This window comes from Acartia tonsa, chromosome 9 (assembly GCF_053477335.1).
Source record: "Acartia tonsa isolate MP-2025a chromosome 9, ASM5347733v1, whole genome shotgun sequence".
NCBI classification, from domain to species: domain Eukaryota; kingdom Metazoa; phylum Arthropoda; class Copepoda; order Calanoida; family Acartiidae; genus Acartia; species Acartia tonsa.
In genome coordinates, this window is record NC_137268.1 from 45785263 (window position 1) to 45805205 (window position 19943).

General features: G+C 32.6%; 1 protein-coding gene across 1 annotated transcript; it reads right to left on the reverse strand.

Annotated features, from left to right (window-relative positions):
- Window positions 1–9122: 9122 nt before the first annotated feature.
- Window positions 9123–19749, reverse strand: LOC145327908 (dedicator of cytokinesis protein 3-like). Its single transcript, XM_080171439.1, has 9 exons — window positions 19631–19749; window positions 18384–18495; window positions 18028–18091; window positions 17587–17695; window positions 16803–16874; window positions 13214–13278; window positions 10927–10987; window positions 10535–10603; window positions 9123–9305 (listed from the first exon to the last, which is right to left on the reverse strand). Exons 1-9 carry the CDS (start codon window positions 19724–19726, stop codon window positions 9237–9239), a joined length of 717 nt encoding a protein of 238 aa, XP_080027565.1. The 5' UTR covers window positions 19727–19749; the 3' UTR covers window positions 9123–9236.
- Window positions 19750–19943: the final 194 nt, after the last annotated feature.

Sequence of the window (19943 nt, forward strand, 5' to 3'; positions counted from 1 at the left end):
AGGTCATTCAACTATTTGTCGATCAAAACAGCAAAAAAGTAAATAGCAAAAATAAATACTATCATTTCTTTTCAAACTATGTTAAGATGAGCTGTTTACCAAAAAATCCGCTAGGGTGCACTTAGATTTATGACGATTCTCTTGAGACGGCGATCTTCTCTCAAAATAGCTATAACCCTTACCAGGACCTATAAAAAGCTACATTGTTCATTGATTAGCGAGATCCCTCGGTACAAATAGAGAGACAGATAGAGATCCTTTTACTTTATTATGAGGATAAAATATGTACGTTTCTGTAAGAACACTAAATCTGATACAACACTTTTGTTTAATTATATCTCATTAATACATTTACACCCACCAAAAGGCACAAACATTCTAGGATTTAAATTGATTTAAATCAGAATGTGTCTTTTTAAAAGCGAAGCTTTTCTATAATTAGGGTCGGTCCGTCCGTACGTCCGAACGTCCGTACGTCCGTAACGTATAGCTTTTTTCGTTAATTTAGGCATGTTAGAATTGTCCTATCGATTTCAAATTTTGCATGGTGATTCCTTTAATAGTTAGGTACGATTTAGAAAGCGTAGCAACTCTATAATCATCACTTAAATGTCCGTACGTCCATTTTAAACAAGTTGATTTTTTTACTTTTTTAAGAACAAATTTTTATGTGATTTAATCATCCGATTGATCTGATTTTTGGTATATTGATTCCTGGGACAACAAAGTATAATCTAATAAGCGAAGCAACTCTATAATCAAGTTCTAAAAATGTTAGTATGTTTATAAACATTATCCTGAATCAAGCTGTTTTCAACAAATTTACTTACAATTTTGCTTTGACTCTTCCACATTTATATTCTGATTATTCAGTTCTGACACTACAAGTATTAATGTTCGTTTGTCCTACCGTTTCTGTGCTTCGCTTTTATGGATGTTGGCATCCTTGTTGAATTTATAGTTTGGTTCTAGAAATCCCATGAAGGGGGGGGGGGAGACATTAATTGAAATATTTTTTAACGGTGTACAAAGTTTGGGTCTGATTCATTGGTTAAAAACTTTGGGTAAAATTTTGATAGCCTGGTTCAATCAATCAATTATAGCCTGGTTCAAACTAAAAAATAATAAGAAAGCATTAAGATATTTTTAATATTTGGAGTAAAAACCTTTATGTTTTTAGTAGCGAAGCTACTCTATAATTTGAAATGTCCGTCTGTCCGTCTTAGTTTGGGGGAAACGTGATTTTCTCGGCTACTATAAAAGATAAAAGACTGAAATTTTTTGACATCATTCCCATTATTAAGGAGCACAATTAACTATAAAACATCAATGGCAGTAGGACCGCTTTTTAGTAGGTTTTAGGCTATTTTTGTATTTTTCACATTTTTCTCCATATCTTTGGTGTTTATGGTCCGATTTTCAAAAATTTTTCAGTTATAGTATCAAAATTAAATTTCTTGTCGTTTCAAGAAAACAACTATGACGGTCAGACTGCCTTTAAGCAGGTTTCAGGCTATTTTTGTATTTTTCACATTTTTCTCTATACCTTTGGTGTTTATGGCCCGATTTCCGAAGATTTTTAGTTATAGATATCAAATTTAAATTTCCTGTCGTTTCAAGAAAACATCAATGGCGGTCAGACTGCCCTTTTGCAGATTTTTGGCTATTTTTATATTTTTCACATTTTTCCTCATATCTTTGGTGTTTATGGTCCGTTTTTTTTTAAATTTTTGTAGTTAAAAATATCAAAATTAAATTTCCTGTTGTTTTGAGCATCCAGTATGTAATTTACTTTGACCGTCAGTCTGTTAGTCATAGTATTGAAATATAAATATTAAAAACAAATGTTGAAAAGGTTCCGTGATTTTTTTCCTAATATACATGCTTTGGACAACTAAAATCTAAATTCTTATTTGATTGTTTGTGCTTCGCTACTTATGGATGTTGTCAGCCTTGTTTTAAAAGTAGACATAAAAATAAAACAAGGATGACAACATCCATAAGTAGCGAAGCATAAACAATTAAATAAGAATTTAGATATTAGTTGACAAAAGCATGTATATTAGGAAAAAATCACGAAACCTTTTCAACATTTGTTTTTAATTTCTTAATATTTATTTATATTTCAGTACTATGACTAACAGACTGACGGTCAAAGTAAATTACATACTGGATGCTCAAAACAACGGGAAATTTAATTTTAATATTTTTAACTACAAAAATTTAAAAAAACGGACCATAAACACCAAAGATATGAAGAAAAATGTAAAAAATATAAAAATAGCCAAAAACCTGCAAAAAGGCAGTTTGACCGCCATTGATGTGTTCTTGAAACGGAAGGAATTTTAATTTTGATATCTATAACTGAAAAACTTTGGAAATTGGGCCATAAACACCAAAGGTATGGAGAAAAATGTGAAAAATACAAAAATAGCCTAAAACCTGCTTAAAGGCAGTCTGGCCGTCATAGTTGTTTTCTTGAAACGACAGGAAATTTAATTTTGATTCTATAACTGAAAAAATTTTGGAAATCGGACCATAAACACCAAAGATATGGATAAAAATGTGAAAAATACAAAAATAGCCTAAAACCTGCTAAAAAGCGGTCCTATCGCCATTGATGTTTTATAGTTAATTGTGCTCCTTGATAATGGGAATGTTGTCAAAAAATTTCAGCCTTTTATCTTTTATAGGAGCCGAGAAAATCACGTTTCCCCCAAACTAAGACGGACAGACGGACAGACGGACATACGGACAGACGGACAGACGGACAGACGGACAGACGGACATTTCAAATTATAGAGTAGCTTCGCTACTAATAAAAAATTCTACTTTTTCTTGTTGTATTACATTTAGCTTTTTTCACCTTATATCGATAATAAGTCAGTTCTGACCACTTAAAGGGTGTGCCATTTAAAAGTAAACGATAGGTCAAATGTTTTTTCCTTATACTTATTTATGTTCCAATGTTTTTAGTAGCGAAGCTACTCTATAATTTGAAATGTCCGTCTGTCCGTCTGTCCGTATGTCCGTCTGTCCGTCTGTCCGTCTTAGTTTGGGGGAAACGTGATTTTCTCGGCTCCTATAAAAGATAAAAGGCTGAAATTTTTTGACAACATTCCCAGTATTAAGGAGCACAATTAACTATAAAACATCAATTGCAGTAGGACCGCTTTTTAGCCGGTTTTAGGCTATTTTTGTATTTTTCACATTTTTCTCCATATCTTTAGTGTTTATGGTCCGATTTCCAAAATTTTTTCAGTTATAGTATCAAAATTAAATTTCCTGTCGTTTCAATAAAACAACTATGACGGTCAGACTGCCTTTAAGCAGGTTTTAGGCTATTTTTGTATTTTTCACATTTTTCTCCTTACCTTTGGTGTTTATGGCCCGATTTCCAAAGTTTTTCATTTATATAAATCAAAATTAAATTTTCTATCGTTTCAAGAAAACATCATTGGTGGTCAGACTTCCTTTTTGCAGGTTTTTGGCTATTTTTATATTTTTTATATTTTTCCTCATATCTTTGGTGTTTATGGTCCGTTTGTAAAAATTTTTGTAGTTAAAAATATCAAAATTCAATTTCCCGTTGCTTTGAGCATCCAGTATGTAGTTTACTTTGACCGTCAGTCTGTTAGTCATAGTACTGAAATATAAATATTAAGAAATTAAAAACAAATGTTGAAAAGGTTTCGTGATTTTTTTCCTAATACATGCTTTTGACAACTAATATCTAAATTCTTATTTAATTGTTTGTGCTTCGCTACTTATGGATGTTGTCATCCTTGTTACAGTCTTAGATTCATTTTAATTAGAGAAGCAAAAAAGAAAGAGAAATTCAGTCAGGGAGGGGAATGAAAATTATACTGACCCCCAAAGTTCTTAAATAGGTTCTACCATACGCTGGTTTAAAAACAGCAAAGGTTTTTAATGATTCGTCTGTACCAAGTGCTTGTGATCTAATATTTCCGCCAATAATTTGTACATTAGGAGTAATTTTGTTTTCAATAATTGAAGTGTACAATTATGAATCGTCCATTGTCCTACCCCTGAAGATCCCTGGAGAAAAAAGGAATTTAAGAATAGTTATTTCTCGCATCGTAATATAAACGGCTTTCCGCGGATATAGAATGTACAATTATAAGATTAAAACTAGTTTTTTAGCCCGTGCCTTCGGCACCTCGAGGCTTATATTCGTAGAAAGCTGGTTATAATACGATGCTAGACATAGTTTTTCGTATGGATGAGAACCGGTTCCTATCCACCGGATTCGAATGAATACGAAAAAGAAGAATTCATTGATGAATACGTCTTAAAACTAATTTCGGGGGTTTGTAACCCTTCTGGGGAAAGAAAAAGTAATTTTAGAAATATTATTCTCGTATTCATTCGAATCCGGTGGATAGGAACCGGTTCTCATCCATACGAAAAAACTATGTCTAGCATCGTATTATATCCAGCTTTCCGCGGATATAAAAATGTACAATCATAAGATTAAAAACAGTTTTTTTAGCCATGCCTACGGCAACTCGGGGCTAAAAAACTAGTTTTAATCTTATAATTGTACATTCTATATCCGCGGAAAGCCGTTTATAATACGATACGAGAAATAACTATTGTAGTATGGGTTCTAAATAATATCCGCTGGATTAAACATACTAAGCCATACTGAAAAATCATGTATCGTATCTATTATATCCAGTTTTCTACGAATATAAAATTGTACAGTCATAAAATTATTACCAGTTTTGTTAGCCAGTGCCTTCGTCATCTTGTGGCTAAAAAAACTGGTTTTAAACTTATAATTGTACATTTATATATCCACGGAAAGCTGTTTATGCTACTATGCAATAAATAAAAATATTCTACCATCCCCTGCTACGCTATATTTTATAAAACTGTATGTATAACAGTATAACATTGATTTTTCTTTGATGAAAAATGATTCTTTTTATTTGCTATGAATGGTCGCTCTATGATTATAGAATTATAGTTATTTGCATAGGTTATACGTATTTTTTTGTATTTTAGAATATATATAAAAGTATTTTTTTAAGCAAAGAATCTCAGAAAGGAACTGTTGGTCTAAGTTAGCCTTTTCTGGGAAGCTTGACCATGTTTTCCTCGTAATTAGGCCCCCTAGAGCCTATATATTAAGATATATAAGTTTTTCGGAATTTTAATGTTAGGGGGAGGTTTGAAATCTGCATCAAATTTTAAGGATTTTTTTATAAAATTCGTTTTTTGTATAATTCTTTATCTAAAAGCGGAAATGCATTTTAAGTTGATTAATTTTGACCAATAGGATAGGTGGATTTTAAACTACCTGCGCTCTAATTGGTTGAATGATGTACGCCATCTAATCAGAGCGCAGATTTTTTAAATCCACCAATCTCAGATGCCAAAATTAATTAACTTAAATTGCATTTCCGCTTTTAGATAAAGAATTAGAGAAAAAACGAATTTTATAAAAAATCCTCAAAATTTGATGCAGATTTCAAATCTCCCCCTAACTTTAAAATTCCGGAAAACTTATATATCTTACTATATATAATAGGGATGCAACCACTAGTTCCTTTAAAAAACACAGTGTGTTTGTATATTAGTACTAAAAATTACTAAATAAAACCGAGATTTAGTTCTGATTTTTATGTTTTTGATTCGTGGAATATTGTCTATTATATGAGTACATTATTTTTCAGTATGCCTTATAAGCGGCTGTGACTCCAGCTGAAATTAATCGGTTTCAAAGCCCCACTGGAAAATTAATTGTTAAATATATGACCTTAGTTTACGTCATACAAAATTTATTAATGTTCAAAAATTAATTATAATATTTGTCGATATTTTTTTCTCGAATATTTTCCATTGTTGCTATTGTTATATACAAACTAGTGACTGCGCTCCTAGCATCTAGGAGCTTTGTAATCAAAGTAGCAAGTAAAGTAGAAAAATAGCCTAAAGCCATCTAGGTATCTAAAAGAAGTAGGGAGAGAAAGTAGCTCAGAATCAGCCACGTGACGTCATAAAAAAGAGGGATTTTACATCTCTTTTTTTAGGGGTTTTCTTTCCCACTTCTCCTCTCATCTCCCTCATTTTTATGACGTCACGTGTCTGATTTTGAGTGACTTTATCCCCCTACCTCAAAAGAAGCTTCCATAAAATGAAGAACTTAATCGGTTCAATAGTTATCGAAATCGTAAACTACAGACAACAAAAGAACTTACTAAATTATATAATAGGATACATCTATAATACAAAGTAGAACGATGTCTGTCTGTTTGTGTGTTTGTCTGTTTGTAGCGAAGGATCTCGCTAACCGCTGAACCGATCGGGTTCTCCTTTACAAGGTAGCTTCTCATAGTTCCCGGGAAGGTTTTTAACTATTTTCTTGGGGGGTGGGACACCCCTAACCCCCCCGAAAATGAAAAATCCCCCCCCCAAAAAAAAAAAATTTTTCTTTTTTATTTTAAATCTAAAATACGAAAAAATTGGTTTGATCAAACCTCTTGGGGCAAAGCCCCTAGAGGCTAGGGGCGAAGCCGCTAGTATAACATATACTAGCGGCTGCGCCCCTAGAGGTCTTGAGGGGAGAAAATAGATGGAGGAAAGTCAAACCTTCACCTTCAATTTTAGTTTTAAACTGGCACTGTAATCGAAGGGGAGAGAGATTTTAACTGACAAACAATACAATCTTAATAATTTTTTAGTAAGATACTGTTCTTTTTCACTATTTTTATTGTTGTTTTTTGGTCGTTATTTATAATTCAACCCCCTTAAACAATTTGATAAAAGATTCTTTTCATTTACAATATTTTTTGTGGTCATCATTATTGATAAGAGTGTTTCTAAAATGGCAATGAAACTTTAAGTTAGCTATTCTATCTATTTATCTATCTATCTATCTATCTATCTATCTATCTATCTATCTATCTATCTATCTATCTATCTATCTATCTATCTATCTTTCTATCTATCTATCTATCTATCTATCTATCTATCAATCTATCTATCTATCTATCTATCTATCTATCTATCTATCTATCTATCTATCTATCTATCTATCTATCTATCTATCTATCTATCTATCTATCTAGCTATCTAACTATCTATCTATCTATCTATCTATCTATCTATCTGATGTATTGTAAAAACACCGCATACCAAGGTATAGGATGCTAAAAAGTGGCCCTATTTTCATCATGATTTTTCTTTTTACACCTTATAACAAACGTTTTTGCAATTGGGCCAAAATGTAAGTTTCTCTTTTGTTATGCCTATTCTTAGTAGATCTATAATTTCTAGGAAAGTTTGCTGTTTTAACCTTTTTTTTTTACTAATTTTGCAAATTTTTTGGTTATTAACAATATTTTTTGGACAGGTATTTTCTGTATAAGCCTAACTTAAAACTAAAATGTGCCAATAAATAAGCAAGAAATCATTGCCTGATTCAGATGAACTGACAAACAAACGTAGAGTATATAGAGTAGTCGGACTACTAAAGATACAGCGTAAATGGCACCAAAAAATGACGTCATACAATAAATTTGTCCAATGAGAGGCCAGTACCCATTGTAATTGACCAATGGTAAAATATATACTCGCCTGTCATTGGTTATTTTATCGGATGACGTTATTTTTTTGGTGCCATTTTGCGATGTCTCACTACTAAAGTTTTTTTAGTTGCTAAAATAACTTTTGAGATAATGTATGGACGTTTTTAGAGTGTGTAAATTAAACTGAATACATTAATGAACCCAATCACTTTTTGTCCCCCTTTTCACTCTAGGCTGCAGGTTTCTAATTTTCGGTAGCGCAGCTACCTTATAATTAGGGCATTCACGTACGTCTTTTTTTGTCCTCTATTACTCTACCCTTCAAGTTTCTAATTTTTTTGTGGCGCAGCTACTCTTGATAATTGAATGTCGGCACGTCCATATATATTTGTCCCCTCTTTCACTGTGGGCTGCAGGTTTCTAATTTCTATAAGCCGTGGTTATAAAAATCAACTTACAAATAATATTTCTATTAAATAAACTACTATTTTTATTTCTAGAATAGTTATTTCTCGTATCGTATTATAAACGGCTTTCCGCGGATATAGAATTCGGCACCACGGGGCTAAAAAAACTAGTTTTAATCTTATAATTGTACATTTCTATATTCGTAGAAAACTGGATATAATACGATGCTAGACATAGTTTTTTCGTATTCATGAGAACCGGTTCCTATCCACCGGATTCAAATGAATACGAGAAAATAAATTTTACTTTTCCAAAAGATTAATAATTCTTACATGAAGTAAAAGGTTGTCTTTTTGTAGCAAAACAATGAACCAATATGATTATTATTTAAAGTAAAGTTTCTTATATGTCCATATGTCCAGAGCGAATTTACACAGAGAAAGACATAGACACTTATAGAGTAGCTTTTCTACCACAAAATACAAACTTGTTATTACAGCAATTATATATTTCTAGGAAATCTAAAAACAAATATTATACATGATAGTACGTTAAAAACAATAGCGAAGCTAATCTATAAGTATTCGATTTACGTACAAGTATTTTATAAATCGATCATAATTTTATAAATTTTATTAATTTTGATTGATAAGTTTACACAATGAACATAAAAAACAAATGAAAATAGTTATTTATATCATCGTATTATAGACAGCATTCCGAGTATAGTAATAATTAAAGTTACGCATTTAATTCTACTTTTATTTTATTATTCTTAGAAAATTGTCTATAATACAATACGATCACGAATTTTCAGTATTGCTTAAAACTGGTTTTAATCAAGCGGATATTTATCGGTTTTGAAGCCATACTGTAAATATTCTTCTATTTTTTTTACTAGCGGCTACGCCCCTAGAGGCCTCTAGGGGCACTTTGAATGTTTTTTTTATTTAAAATATCTAATTACAGAAATAATTGGTTTATGTTTCGTTCAAGTCTCTTTTACTGGAGGGGTAATTTTTTTCTAGGGGCGATTTCTCCTGAGAGGGTGGCGGTACCCTCCCCCAAAATAGTTAAAAACCTTCCCAGAACTTATGAGAAGCTACCCTGTTAAGGAGAACCCGATCGGTTCAGCAGTAAGCGAATTCCTTCGGTACAAACACACAAACACACAGACATCCTGTTACTTTAGTATAAGGATGTTTCACATAGAAGCCCTACCCTAATTTTTCAAAGACCAGGATATATGTATATATTTTTTTGTGAAAAATGCTAATGAAAGCAGGTTTTATAGTTGTTATTCTTGGCCTCTATTATTGACTGACGGTCAAGGGCAGGCACCTAAATAAATAAAAGTTTTATCATTATTGAATTCAGGGATCTAAAGGGATAAGATAAATTGATATACATCCACAATGAAGATAAACAAATTTCCCCTTATGTAATATGGTGGGTCGATTTTGGAATTTCACATTAGTAGACATTGGCAAGGGTTACTGGGCCAATATAAAACCCTGTGAAACTTGAAAGAGGTTTTTTCATCCAAAAACAACGGGCGCGCGGGGGGTGTAAAATGTGCCCGCCCCCTTATAAAACCAAAAATTAAAATACCTTCAAACACAGGCAAGTTGCATATCAAAATGACCGCATTGAAATGCTGATTACAGATCTGAAAACCGTTTTGAAAAATATTGATTCAGTCTGAAAAAATTTTCAAATAACCTACCAAAATGAACATTTTTGACTAAATCAGCTGTTTTTAGGTACTTAATGAGATCTTATTCGAACTAGGAGCAATATTTTTCAAAACGGTTTTCAGATTCGTAATCAGCATTTCAATGCGGTCATTTTAATATGCAACATGCCTGTGTTTGAAGGAATTTATGGTTTTATAAGGGGGTGGGCACTTTTTATACCCCCCGCGCGCCGGCAGCGATAAGAGCCAAGTCACTTTTGAAACTTGAATGGGGCTTATCATACATATATATGACTTCCGCAACTTATGATAACAGTAAAATCTAAAAAAAGGGGGAAATGGGCCCACCCTATTATGTAAATGCAAATAAGTGGTTGAAACGTTTGAACACTCAACTTAATTAATTAACCAATCAGAATTATCAGAAGTATCCAATTTTTTTAGCCAACGAATAAGAAAACGTTATTATAAGTCTTTGGGGACTAGTTTAATATACATACAGCCCATTGTAATTAATGTTGTTTTTCCAGCTGCAAGTTTAACTTTAGTAAATCCAAGTAATGATAAATCCATTGTTGCACACACCAAATTAGGATAAACTAAATTTCACTGCTAGTTTTAACCACCCAATCAAGATTTAATAAACTAATTATCCAAGCCAACGAATGAGAAATCAATTAAGTAACAGAAATTTAATAATAATAATAAAATTTAAAATGACTAAAGCATCCTGAAATCAGAAAAATTACCATATAGCAAAAATATTTTTTGAAACAACTTGTTGATAGGACCTTAGAACATTGCATTTGATAAATTAAAAAGTTCATATTGGAACCAACATTTTCACAATTGATAATTCTAGATGAAAAACTACCTTAAAGGTAAGATCTCCATTTCCCAGAGACTCCCTCTTTCTAATCTCAAACTCTTTCTCCATTTCTTGCTAAAAAAAACCAAGATTCTTATACAGATACTTATATATTGAGAAGTTGACATAACCTAAGCTGAAAAAGTGCCCTAAACCTGAACATCAATTCTTTATAATTTCACATCTATCCGTCTATTTTATAGTGGCGGGTATGGCTATTTAATGGGAGAAATCTTATTTTCCTTGCTGACATTAAGAAAGTAAATTTATAGTTTTAGTAGATTTTTATTTTCTAATTTCTTACGTCTCTCCGAGTTGAACTAACTGTAACTCCTCCGTCAAATGCCCTGGATAGATGAACCAAGCTGTTTACGAGATCTTAGCAAACAAATACTAACCTGGAGTCCTTCCATCTGTTTATTTTGTTCGCCATGAATCTTTAACAATCCTTCAAGATAACTGAAATTTAAATAAACTTTATCTTATCAATAGAAGCTGTTTTTGTCTGTTTGTGCTAACCGCTTAATCGATGTAGTCCTTCTTTACAGTGCAGATTCTCATAGGTCCTGAAAAGGATGATAACTATTTTTGGGGAGGGTACCTCGGAAAAATCGCACCTACAAAATTACACGTATAAAAGAAAGTGGCAGCGGTGGCCTCCTCCCCCTCTCACGTCAAGATCCTTTAAAGGCCCCTAGAGGCCTTAACAAAAAAACATTAGGTAGTATAGGTTAGGTTGAGATTGCTTTATTTTATTATTATCTAGTTTTGCGGAAATAGACTACATTTTCTCAGAATTCACAAATGAAAATAAACCAATACATAAAAATTGTTTACAGAAAAAAACAATAATGATTAACAATATAAAAAAATATTTTGTGCTTATTCGTTCTTGAATAACGTTGCATTGCTTTTTAAAGGCCCCATTTAATTGATTACATTCAATAATGTTTTAACAGTTATTTATGGCATCGTATTATAGACAGCTTTCCGCGGATATCAAAATAAAAGATCATAAGATTAAAACAAATTTGTTAGGCCCTGGCCTACAATTTAGTTTAATATTCGAAGACAATTGTCTGTAATACGATGCTATACATACTTTTTTTTTAATATGACTGAGAAGAAGTTCTAATCTAGCGTATATTAATCGGTTTTGAAGCCATACTGGAATGGTTTTTATTAAGGCAAAACAAACATTATACTTTCTTTATATTGTTTATTTAGTGTCAAATTGTGTGCCCTCGTACCCACCAGGGCTCGGCAGCCGCACGTTAGCCGCGTTTAAGCCTCAAATATAGATAATTGGATATTTTGAAATTATCTTCAAAAGATGGATTGTCATATTTGGGTCAGGTTTTTAAAGTGGTAAAAGGTTGATGTCACTTAGGCTTACAGGCAGCTGACTCGCGGCTGCCTGTACCAACCGGCCAATATTGATTTATAAAGCAAATATTATAAGGATTTAACAATTTAGTCAATTACGTTAAGGTTTTTTTATGCCCCAAAAAATATTAATTTAACAACTATAAAAACATCCATATGTATATAAAACAGGAAGAACTACCAAACCGACGACACATCAAATTATTTATAGAGAAGATGCGCATTGGTCAGAAAAATCTTTACTGTATAAATCGCCGTTCAATTTTAAATAGCAAAGGATAAACCACATATATCTAGCGTTACAGAGAGATCGACAGACAAAGCAAGGTATAGAATAGATCCTCACAAAATAATTCGGGTATAGTCCTTTCCACGACATCCCTCCATAAGGAGCGATTCTTCGTATTTTTCACAGTAGCTTTTCTCCTATTTCTAGCCCCTGCGGGGGGCTCTAACCCTGCGGGGCCAATTACCTAACCCTGTGGGGCAATCACCTAACACAATATAACCTAACCTAACCTAAAATAACCTATAAAAGCCATTTTAAAAATACGAAGAATCGCTCCTTATGGAGGGATGTCGTGAAAAGGACTATACCCAATAATTCAGCCCTCTCTATAAAATAGCAGTGGACTAAATAAACTTTTCGATGCTGTACGTATTGGTGCAAAAAATGGGGACAATTTTTAAATTGATTTGACGGGGCTGTTTATTTACGTCACAAGTAAGGGGAAAGAAAAGGGAAGGAGGAAAGAAACCCCCTAGAAAAGAGATGGGGGTATGACGTCACACGCCAAAACAATTTGAAATTTGTCCCTATTTTTTGCACCAATACGTACAGCATCATACTCATTAGTATCTAGGGAATATACATCAAACATATCAGTTCTCTATCTTAAATAGCAGCTGAGAATTTAACGTTTCCACCCAGACGGACGGAAAGTACATTTCAAATAACAGAGTAAATTCGCTACTAGTAAAAACATGGACAGTTGTGACGAAGAGTGGAGGAGAAGTAAAATGGATGGGTAAGCGAAGGACAGTTAAGTGATGGGAATGTGAACTATCTGTACTTTCAATTAAAAAAAGAAAAACACCATAACATTACAGGCAGACAGAAGGACACAATTCAGTAAGACAGACATGTCATTAATGGTTTCATTCAGACAACAGCTAAAATCACTGACTTCAAAATGTACGTTTTTTGCCAAGGTAAAGATTTATGCCCAAAAACAAAGAAAAACAGACCGACAAGCTGTGACTGACTTGTAGAACAGCAAAGCTGCTAAAATAACTTACACATTTTGTCTGTATATTTCATTTTCTAATTCTCTAACATATTTCACATGGGACGGATTTTCTTCCTGTAAATAAATTATATGTCTGAAAGTTAAGATCTCAGTAACTGCTTAACTGCTTTACTTTAGAGGGTATATAGATGACAACATCCATAAAAGCGAAGCACTGAAACGGTAGGACAAACGGACATGAACACTTAGTGTCAGAACTGAATAATCAGAATATAAAATTGTAAGTAAATTTGTTGAAAAACTGCTTTATACAGATTAATGTTTATGGACATACTTACATATTTAGGACTTGATTATAGAGTTGCTTCGCTTATAAAATTAAATTTTGTTGTCCCAGGAATCAATATACCAAAAATTAGATCAATCGGATGATTAGATCACAAAAAATTTGTTGTTAAAAAAGTAAAAAAATTAACATGTTTAAAATGGACGTACGGAAATTTTGGTAATGATTATAGAGTTGCTACGCTTTCTAAATCGTACCTAACTACTAAAGGAATCACCATTCAAAATTTGAAATCGATAGGACAATTCTAACATGCCTAAATTAACGAAAAAAGCTATCCGTTACGGACGGACAGACGTACGGACGGACCAACCCTAATTATAGAAAAGCTTCGCTTTTAATAAGATATTTAATGGGGTATGGGGCACACTCTTTCAAAAAAATATACTAGATGCTAGGACTGCTAGAAGCCATCAATTAAAAATGATAATCAAATTTTTGATATATAATGGACATACGGACATATCATTGAGAATTAATTCACAAAGTAATTTTGAAATATATTTTAAACTAAGGCTAAATATTTTCTTGAATTAAAGACGACTTTTAACAGTGGCGTGCGAAGCACTTTGTCTAGGGGGGGGCATTTTGAAGATTTTGTAAAATTTTGCCCCCCCCTAAATCAAAGTGCCCCGGGGGGGCACTTTGCTTTAGGGGGGGGGGGCATTTTGATTGCATATACTAATTTTAAATAAGGGCGTTTTAAGGGGTGGGATTATTTGATTATGGGCCTTCTAGTCCTTATCCCTTCTTCCCCATCCCTATTTCCCGTTTATATCCCCTTTCTCTTCCCCCCCCCATCTCTTCTCCCCCATCCCTTCTCCCCACCCTGCAATGACCGAAGGGAAGGGAGCTAGAAAGCATCTTCGAAAAAAAAGTACAGAATATAATTTAACCTCCCCCTCCCCCCACCACAAAACATTTTTTTATGGGTGGAAGGGGATGTTATAAAATCTCAGCAGGAAGGATGAATAACCCCATTAAAAAAATTTTTTTGGGGGGGGAGGAGATAAAAACACTCATTTTGGAAATAATTTACCAAAATTTAACCTAATATGTAAAACTGATTTTAGATATTTTTACAACAACATTTTTAAGTAGCAAAGCACAAAAAATCATTAATAAGAATACAGACAAGTAGATTTAAAGAGCATCTGTTGAAATAAATATATATTTTAGGTAGAAAAAGTCACAAATTCTTTTTCATGCATATTGTGTGATGACAGTCAAAGTAAATTACATACTGGATGCTCGAAACAGCGTGAAATTTTAATTTTTTTAATATTATAATCCACAAAAAAATTTATCGTACCATAAAAAAACAAAGATATAAAGAACTATGTAAAAAATAAAAAAAAATTACTTGTCTTTTCATCTACAGATATAAAAATCTCTTAGAAATATGGAAAACTTTGGAGTATAGTCTCTTTTGTGGCAAGGGGCATTTCGTCGTATTTTCATAGTAGCTTTTAATAGGTTATTCTAGTTAGGGTTAGGGAATTGGCCCCGCCGGAGCTATAAATAGGGGAAAAGCTACTGTGAAAATACGACGAAATGCACCTTATGAGGCAATGTCACAAAAGGGACTATACCCAAAATTTAAAAGATACAAAAATAGCCAAAAACGTCCTGAAAAGCAGTCCGACATCCATGAATTTTTAATAGTTAATTATACTCCATAATGATGAGAATGTTAACATTAAGTTTTAGCCTTCTATCTTTGCAGTTGAAAAAATCATATTTCCCCCTTTTCATTAAGTGGTGTTTCCAAGGATTTATAAGGGCGGTGCGTGAAGCGCACCTAAAAATATTTACTCCCCCTTTGAACTAAAATCAATTAAAGACAACAAGAGTGGCGTATTTTATCAAGTTAGGAATATAGAGTAGGCTATAAAAGTTTTCCGGAATTTTAATAAATATAATAGATTTGAAATCTGCATAAAATTTTAAGGATTTTTTATAAAATTCGTTTTTTATATAATTCATTATTTAAAAGCGCAAATCCAATTTTAGTTAATAAATTTTGACCAATAGGATAGGTGGATTGGAAACTACCTGCGCTCTAATTGGTTGAATGATGTACGTCACTTAAGCTTCTCCAATCAGAGCGCAGATAGTTTTAAATCCACCAATCACAGATGTCAAAATTATTTAACTTAATTTGTATTTGCGCTTATAGATAAAGAATTATACAAAAAACGAATTTTATAAAAATTCCTTAAAATTTTATGCAGATTTCAAATCTATTATATTTATTAAAATTCCGGAAAACTTTTATAGCCTAATATAGAGTGTAGTTAGTTTTAAGGGTTTTTAATGAAAATTGCCATTAAAAAAACATGTCTTTTTGTAAGGGTATGTAAACAAAAAAAAATGATAAACTTATCCTGAAAATAATATGACATCATATATAGTTATTCATTTAGACAGACATACAGTGTTGAGAAAAAGGCTTAGATAAATATCAACGCTGTTTCTTTTTTATATAAAATAACTTTTTGATTAAATATTTGTTGTTTACAAATGTTTTTATAGAAATAAAAACAAAATATACAATGCATGTGATAAAAAGCAGAAACCATTTGGAAGTGTGCGAAGCGCAATTTTTTTTCTTCAAATATGCAGGGAAGGAGGGGTTTTTGGGCTATTTATTACACTCATCCCAACTAATTCATATAAAATTTTCTTATTCGTTGGTTCAACAACTTTGGGGACTTTAATGGAATTTTGATTGGTTGGTTAATTAAGTCAAGTTTCCATACATTTCATCCACTAATTGTAATATATATAAGGGGTAATTTTGTGTATCATCATTGGGGATGTACAAAATTTCTTTGGTAAAAAGTTTATATTTTACCAAATAATATACTTCCTATTACCTGGTTTGTTATGTTCAGTGAAAAAAGATTATAACCTAATTTCTACACTAATTAAAAAATTTGGTAAGGTTAAATAAATAGTAACTGTCTGTTTGAAAATTTTTTTTTTGAGTATTTCTTGATCTTTTTTTTGGAAACTGGGATAGTTTTGCTTTTTGTAGGGTAGGGGGCAGAAAGGGGCATTTTTGTTGACCAGGGGGGGGCAAAATGGGGCAATTTTCAACATTTAGGGGGGGACAGGGGGGGCGGTGGCTAGGGGGGGCAGGGGGGGCGTTTTGGTCGCTAGGGGGGGGCGATTGCCCCAAATGCCCCCTTCGGTTCGCACGCCACTGACTTTTAACAAAGTCTCTAAAAATTGGGAGGTTGCGTGAATATAATTATTAATTTGCCCCTTAATTTTAAAATGTTTGAACCTGATATTTTGCATTGATGAACCGACTTTTTAATGCTGGAATACCTCCATTAACTGCTGCCAATATGACTCCCTAAAAATAAACAAAAAAATATGTTAAAATTGTACAAATCGTGGCCAATATAAGGCAAAGTATAAGCATAACTAAATGGAAATGCCGAGAAATTAAACTACTTTTCCACAATTATTTTAAATCTGGAGAAGGGTTGACTTTCTAGAGTATAATTTATTGTTCATTGTCTTGTTCCTTAGGACCCAGGTATAAGGTATAACCAACAAGCGAAAAAATCTAAAATAATATTTGGGGGGCAAATGGAGAGGTCGTCAATTTTACGATGTGTTGCCCCCCAACGACAGCTGAAAAACACGTATAGTTTTTTGATCTTTTCCAAATTAATTTCGTTATTGGTATAAGCTGCTTAGAACCATAGACATACAATTTTTATCCATTAATTGTTCCAAAAAATAAGCATCTAAAACATTAATAATTATTTTGCATATAGAAACAAATTAAGAATTTAAAAATAGACAACAAATAGACAAACTAGGGGAGCTAGGGCTTATAGAACACAATTTTTAATTTGACTTACTAATGTACACCAAGAATTTGATTTTAGAACAAGTATACTTTTATAGATAAAAAAACACATATATTAACTAAGAAATGTCATTAACATATAGTATTCATCGATCAATGGTCTAAAAATTCTTAAAAAAGGATTTAGTAAAAATCTAGGGGAACTAAGACATTTAGAACACAATTTACTTTTTAACATTGATAAAACCTGTATAGATTGGCAAAGTAATGTCATAGACACAGAATTTATGTCCACTTGTAATCTTTCCAAAAAGGATTGGAGCTCCATATTTTTTTGCTGTAAGTTGGTCAAGTGACTAAATAAATAAAGATTAATAGATGTTTTCCCTTCAAAGGCCTATCAAGCACTAAACCTCTACTCTTTAATTCACTTTGAAACGAAATAGGGAAAGGTAATTAACTTGGCTGCAATTTAAGATTACTTTGTCTTTCAATTCCTCAGTCATACAGTAAAAGACATATTTAAAAGTTTCGTGATTTTCTACCTTTCCTAACTTAATTTAGTTGTTTTTCTCTTTTTTATCAGCACTGAAAATTTGGTCAACGATTCGCTTTGTCCCTTTGCCAATCTTGATTTTTTGTGCTTTGCAAATTATGGATGTTGTCGTCCTTGTTCATACTATTATACCTGACAATTGCTGGAGCAATGTAGCTGACTTGATCAGTAATAATCTCCGTCCAGCTTAAAATTCCTGAAGTAAAGCAAAAGAAAACTAAAGCCTTTGTTTCAATAGCAATACATGAAGATTCTAACCTAGAATCTAGCTTAGAGACTGAAAAGCGCTTTCACACAAAGTTTCTTGTTTAGTTTCTTGATAACACCACCTCCTTTATTTTTGAAATAAATAATAAATAAGAGCTTAGTTGGATAAGGTCAACATAGGCCAAAAAATTACCCTTCCCCTTATTTTGAAATTAATTTCAAAAATAAGATGGGGAGGAAATATCACTGACATGAAATTATATGATCATATACTTTTTTACCTGGCAGTTCAAAGGAACAGATGTTCAGCTGAACTTTCACATCCTCCTGCTTATTAATCTGATCAGTGTAAACAAATAAGTTGGTCACATTTCTTGTCTTATATTGTAACACCTAAAATTATATCGTTAATTCAAAGTTTTATTTGTTATTTAGGGGCACCTAAAAGTAGGGGGAAGCCTATCCTCCTTCTTGAATTTTAATTTTTTGAAGTGGAGCAAAACAAAATTTTGTCATTTTTATCTATAGGGGCTTTTTTGCCTGGGAGATTGGAGGTACCCATCCCAAACTAGTTATCAACTTTCCTGAACCTACACAAAGCCCATATATAAAGAAAAACTGTATGGGTTCATTGGTTAGAGAGATCTTAACCCTTACAGATCGGGGGGGGGGGGGGGACTCCAAGAGCCCCCCCTCTAGTTTTTTCAATCTCATTTTTTTTGGTAGGTAAGATGGAGAGCTTTGACTTCATGATTTTTTAAGTTTAGTAATTATACGTCGGCAAGAGTTGATTTTATTAGGATATCTGGTCTGTGTCGGTCGTGGTGTCCGGTCAAAGTCGGTTGGGTAGCATCAAAATTAGAAAAAATTCTAGATAAATCGTAATTTCTACATTATGACTTTTGTGTATAAGGTAGAAACCTAATTTTTTTTGTGAATACTTAGATATCTATGACCTTCTAAGAAAAGTGGTGTTATGACCGTTTGACCGCTCACTGACCAAATTTATGACCGATTTTTGTCCGGCTTTTACTACAGACATATAATTTTTTTGGGTAAATCCTTGAGCAACAATAAACATATAAAAATATTAATCGGCGCTGCCAACCGCCGTTTTACCGCCGTAGCCGCAAATTTTTTTTGTATTAATTTAGTAATGTTTAAACTTTAACATCTATATCTACTAATTGAATTCCGATGCTTTACAATTGTTATTGTTCGTTTGGCCTACCGTTTTAGAGCTTCATATTTATGGTTGTTGTCATCCCTGTTTTGTTGTCATCCTGTTATCTATTTGTCTTCAACAGTTTGTCTCTTAGTTTCCTTGTCTCCGGTTTTCGTTCTGTTTGACGGTCAGAGAGTTACTGAAAGTTTCATGTGTGATGTCATAAAGATACATCTAAAAGGAAAGGATGAGAGGAAAAGTGACAAAAAGACCCTAAAAATGAAAAAGATTTAGACGAATTTTATGACTTTACTCATGAAACTTTTCGTAACTTCGACGGTCAGTGTCTGTCAATGTTTTTACCTGGAAAGGTATGACAAGCCTCTCAAAACACTCCATATTTGTCATGGCAGGCGTCACTTTTTGCAAAAAGATGATTACTGAATTAATAGCTGCCATATTTTTGGTGATTTCATTTAGGATGTACTAAATATAACTTTAAAAAAAAGGTTCAATTTGCTGTTAAAGCCACCCAAGGTTTAATGCCAATAAATTAGATAACGTCTTCATGATACAAATGGCCTGCCAATTCCATGATAAAAACGATTAGGGATTATTTGTTTCAAAATGATTATTTTTTATAGGAGGGAAAGGTTAAAGTAAGCAAAAATTAAAT

What these genes read in the sequence shown, in the direction of transcription:
- LOC145327908 (XM_080171439.1), bottom strand. Translation starts at nt 19,726, where the DNA reads ATGGCAGCTATTAATTCAGTAATCATCTTTTTGCAAAAAGTGACGCCT. An exon ending in GGCTTGTCATACCTTTCCAG is followed by an intron (nt 18,496 to 19,630) that starts GTAAAAACATTG and finishes ATATAATTTTAG; the next exon opens with GTGTTACAATATAAGACAAG. An exon ending in ATGGAGATCTTACCTTTAAG is followed by an intron (nt 9,306 to 10,534) that starts GTAGTTTTTCAT and finishes TTATTTATTTAG; the next exon opens with GTGCCTGCCCTTGACCGTCA.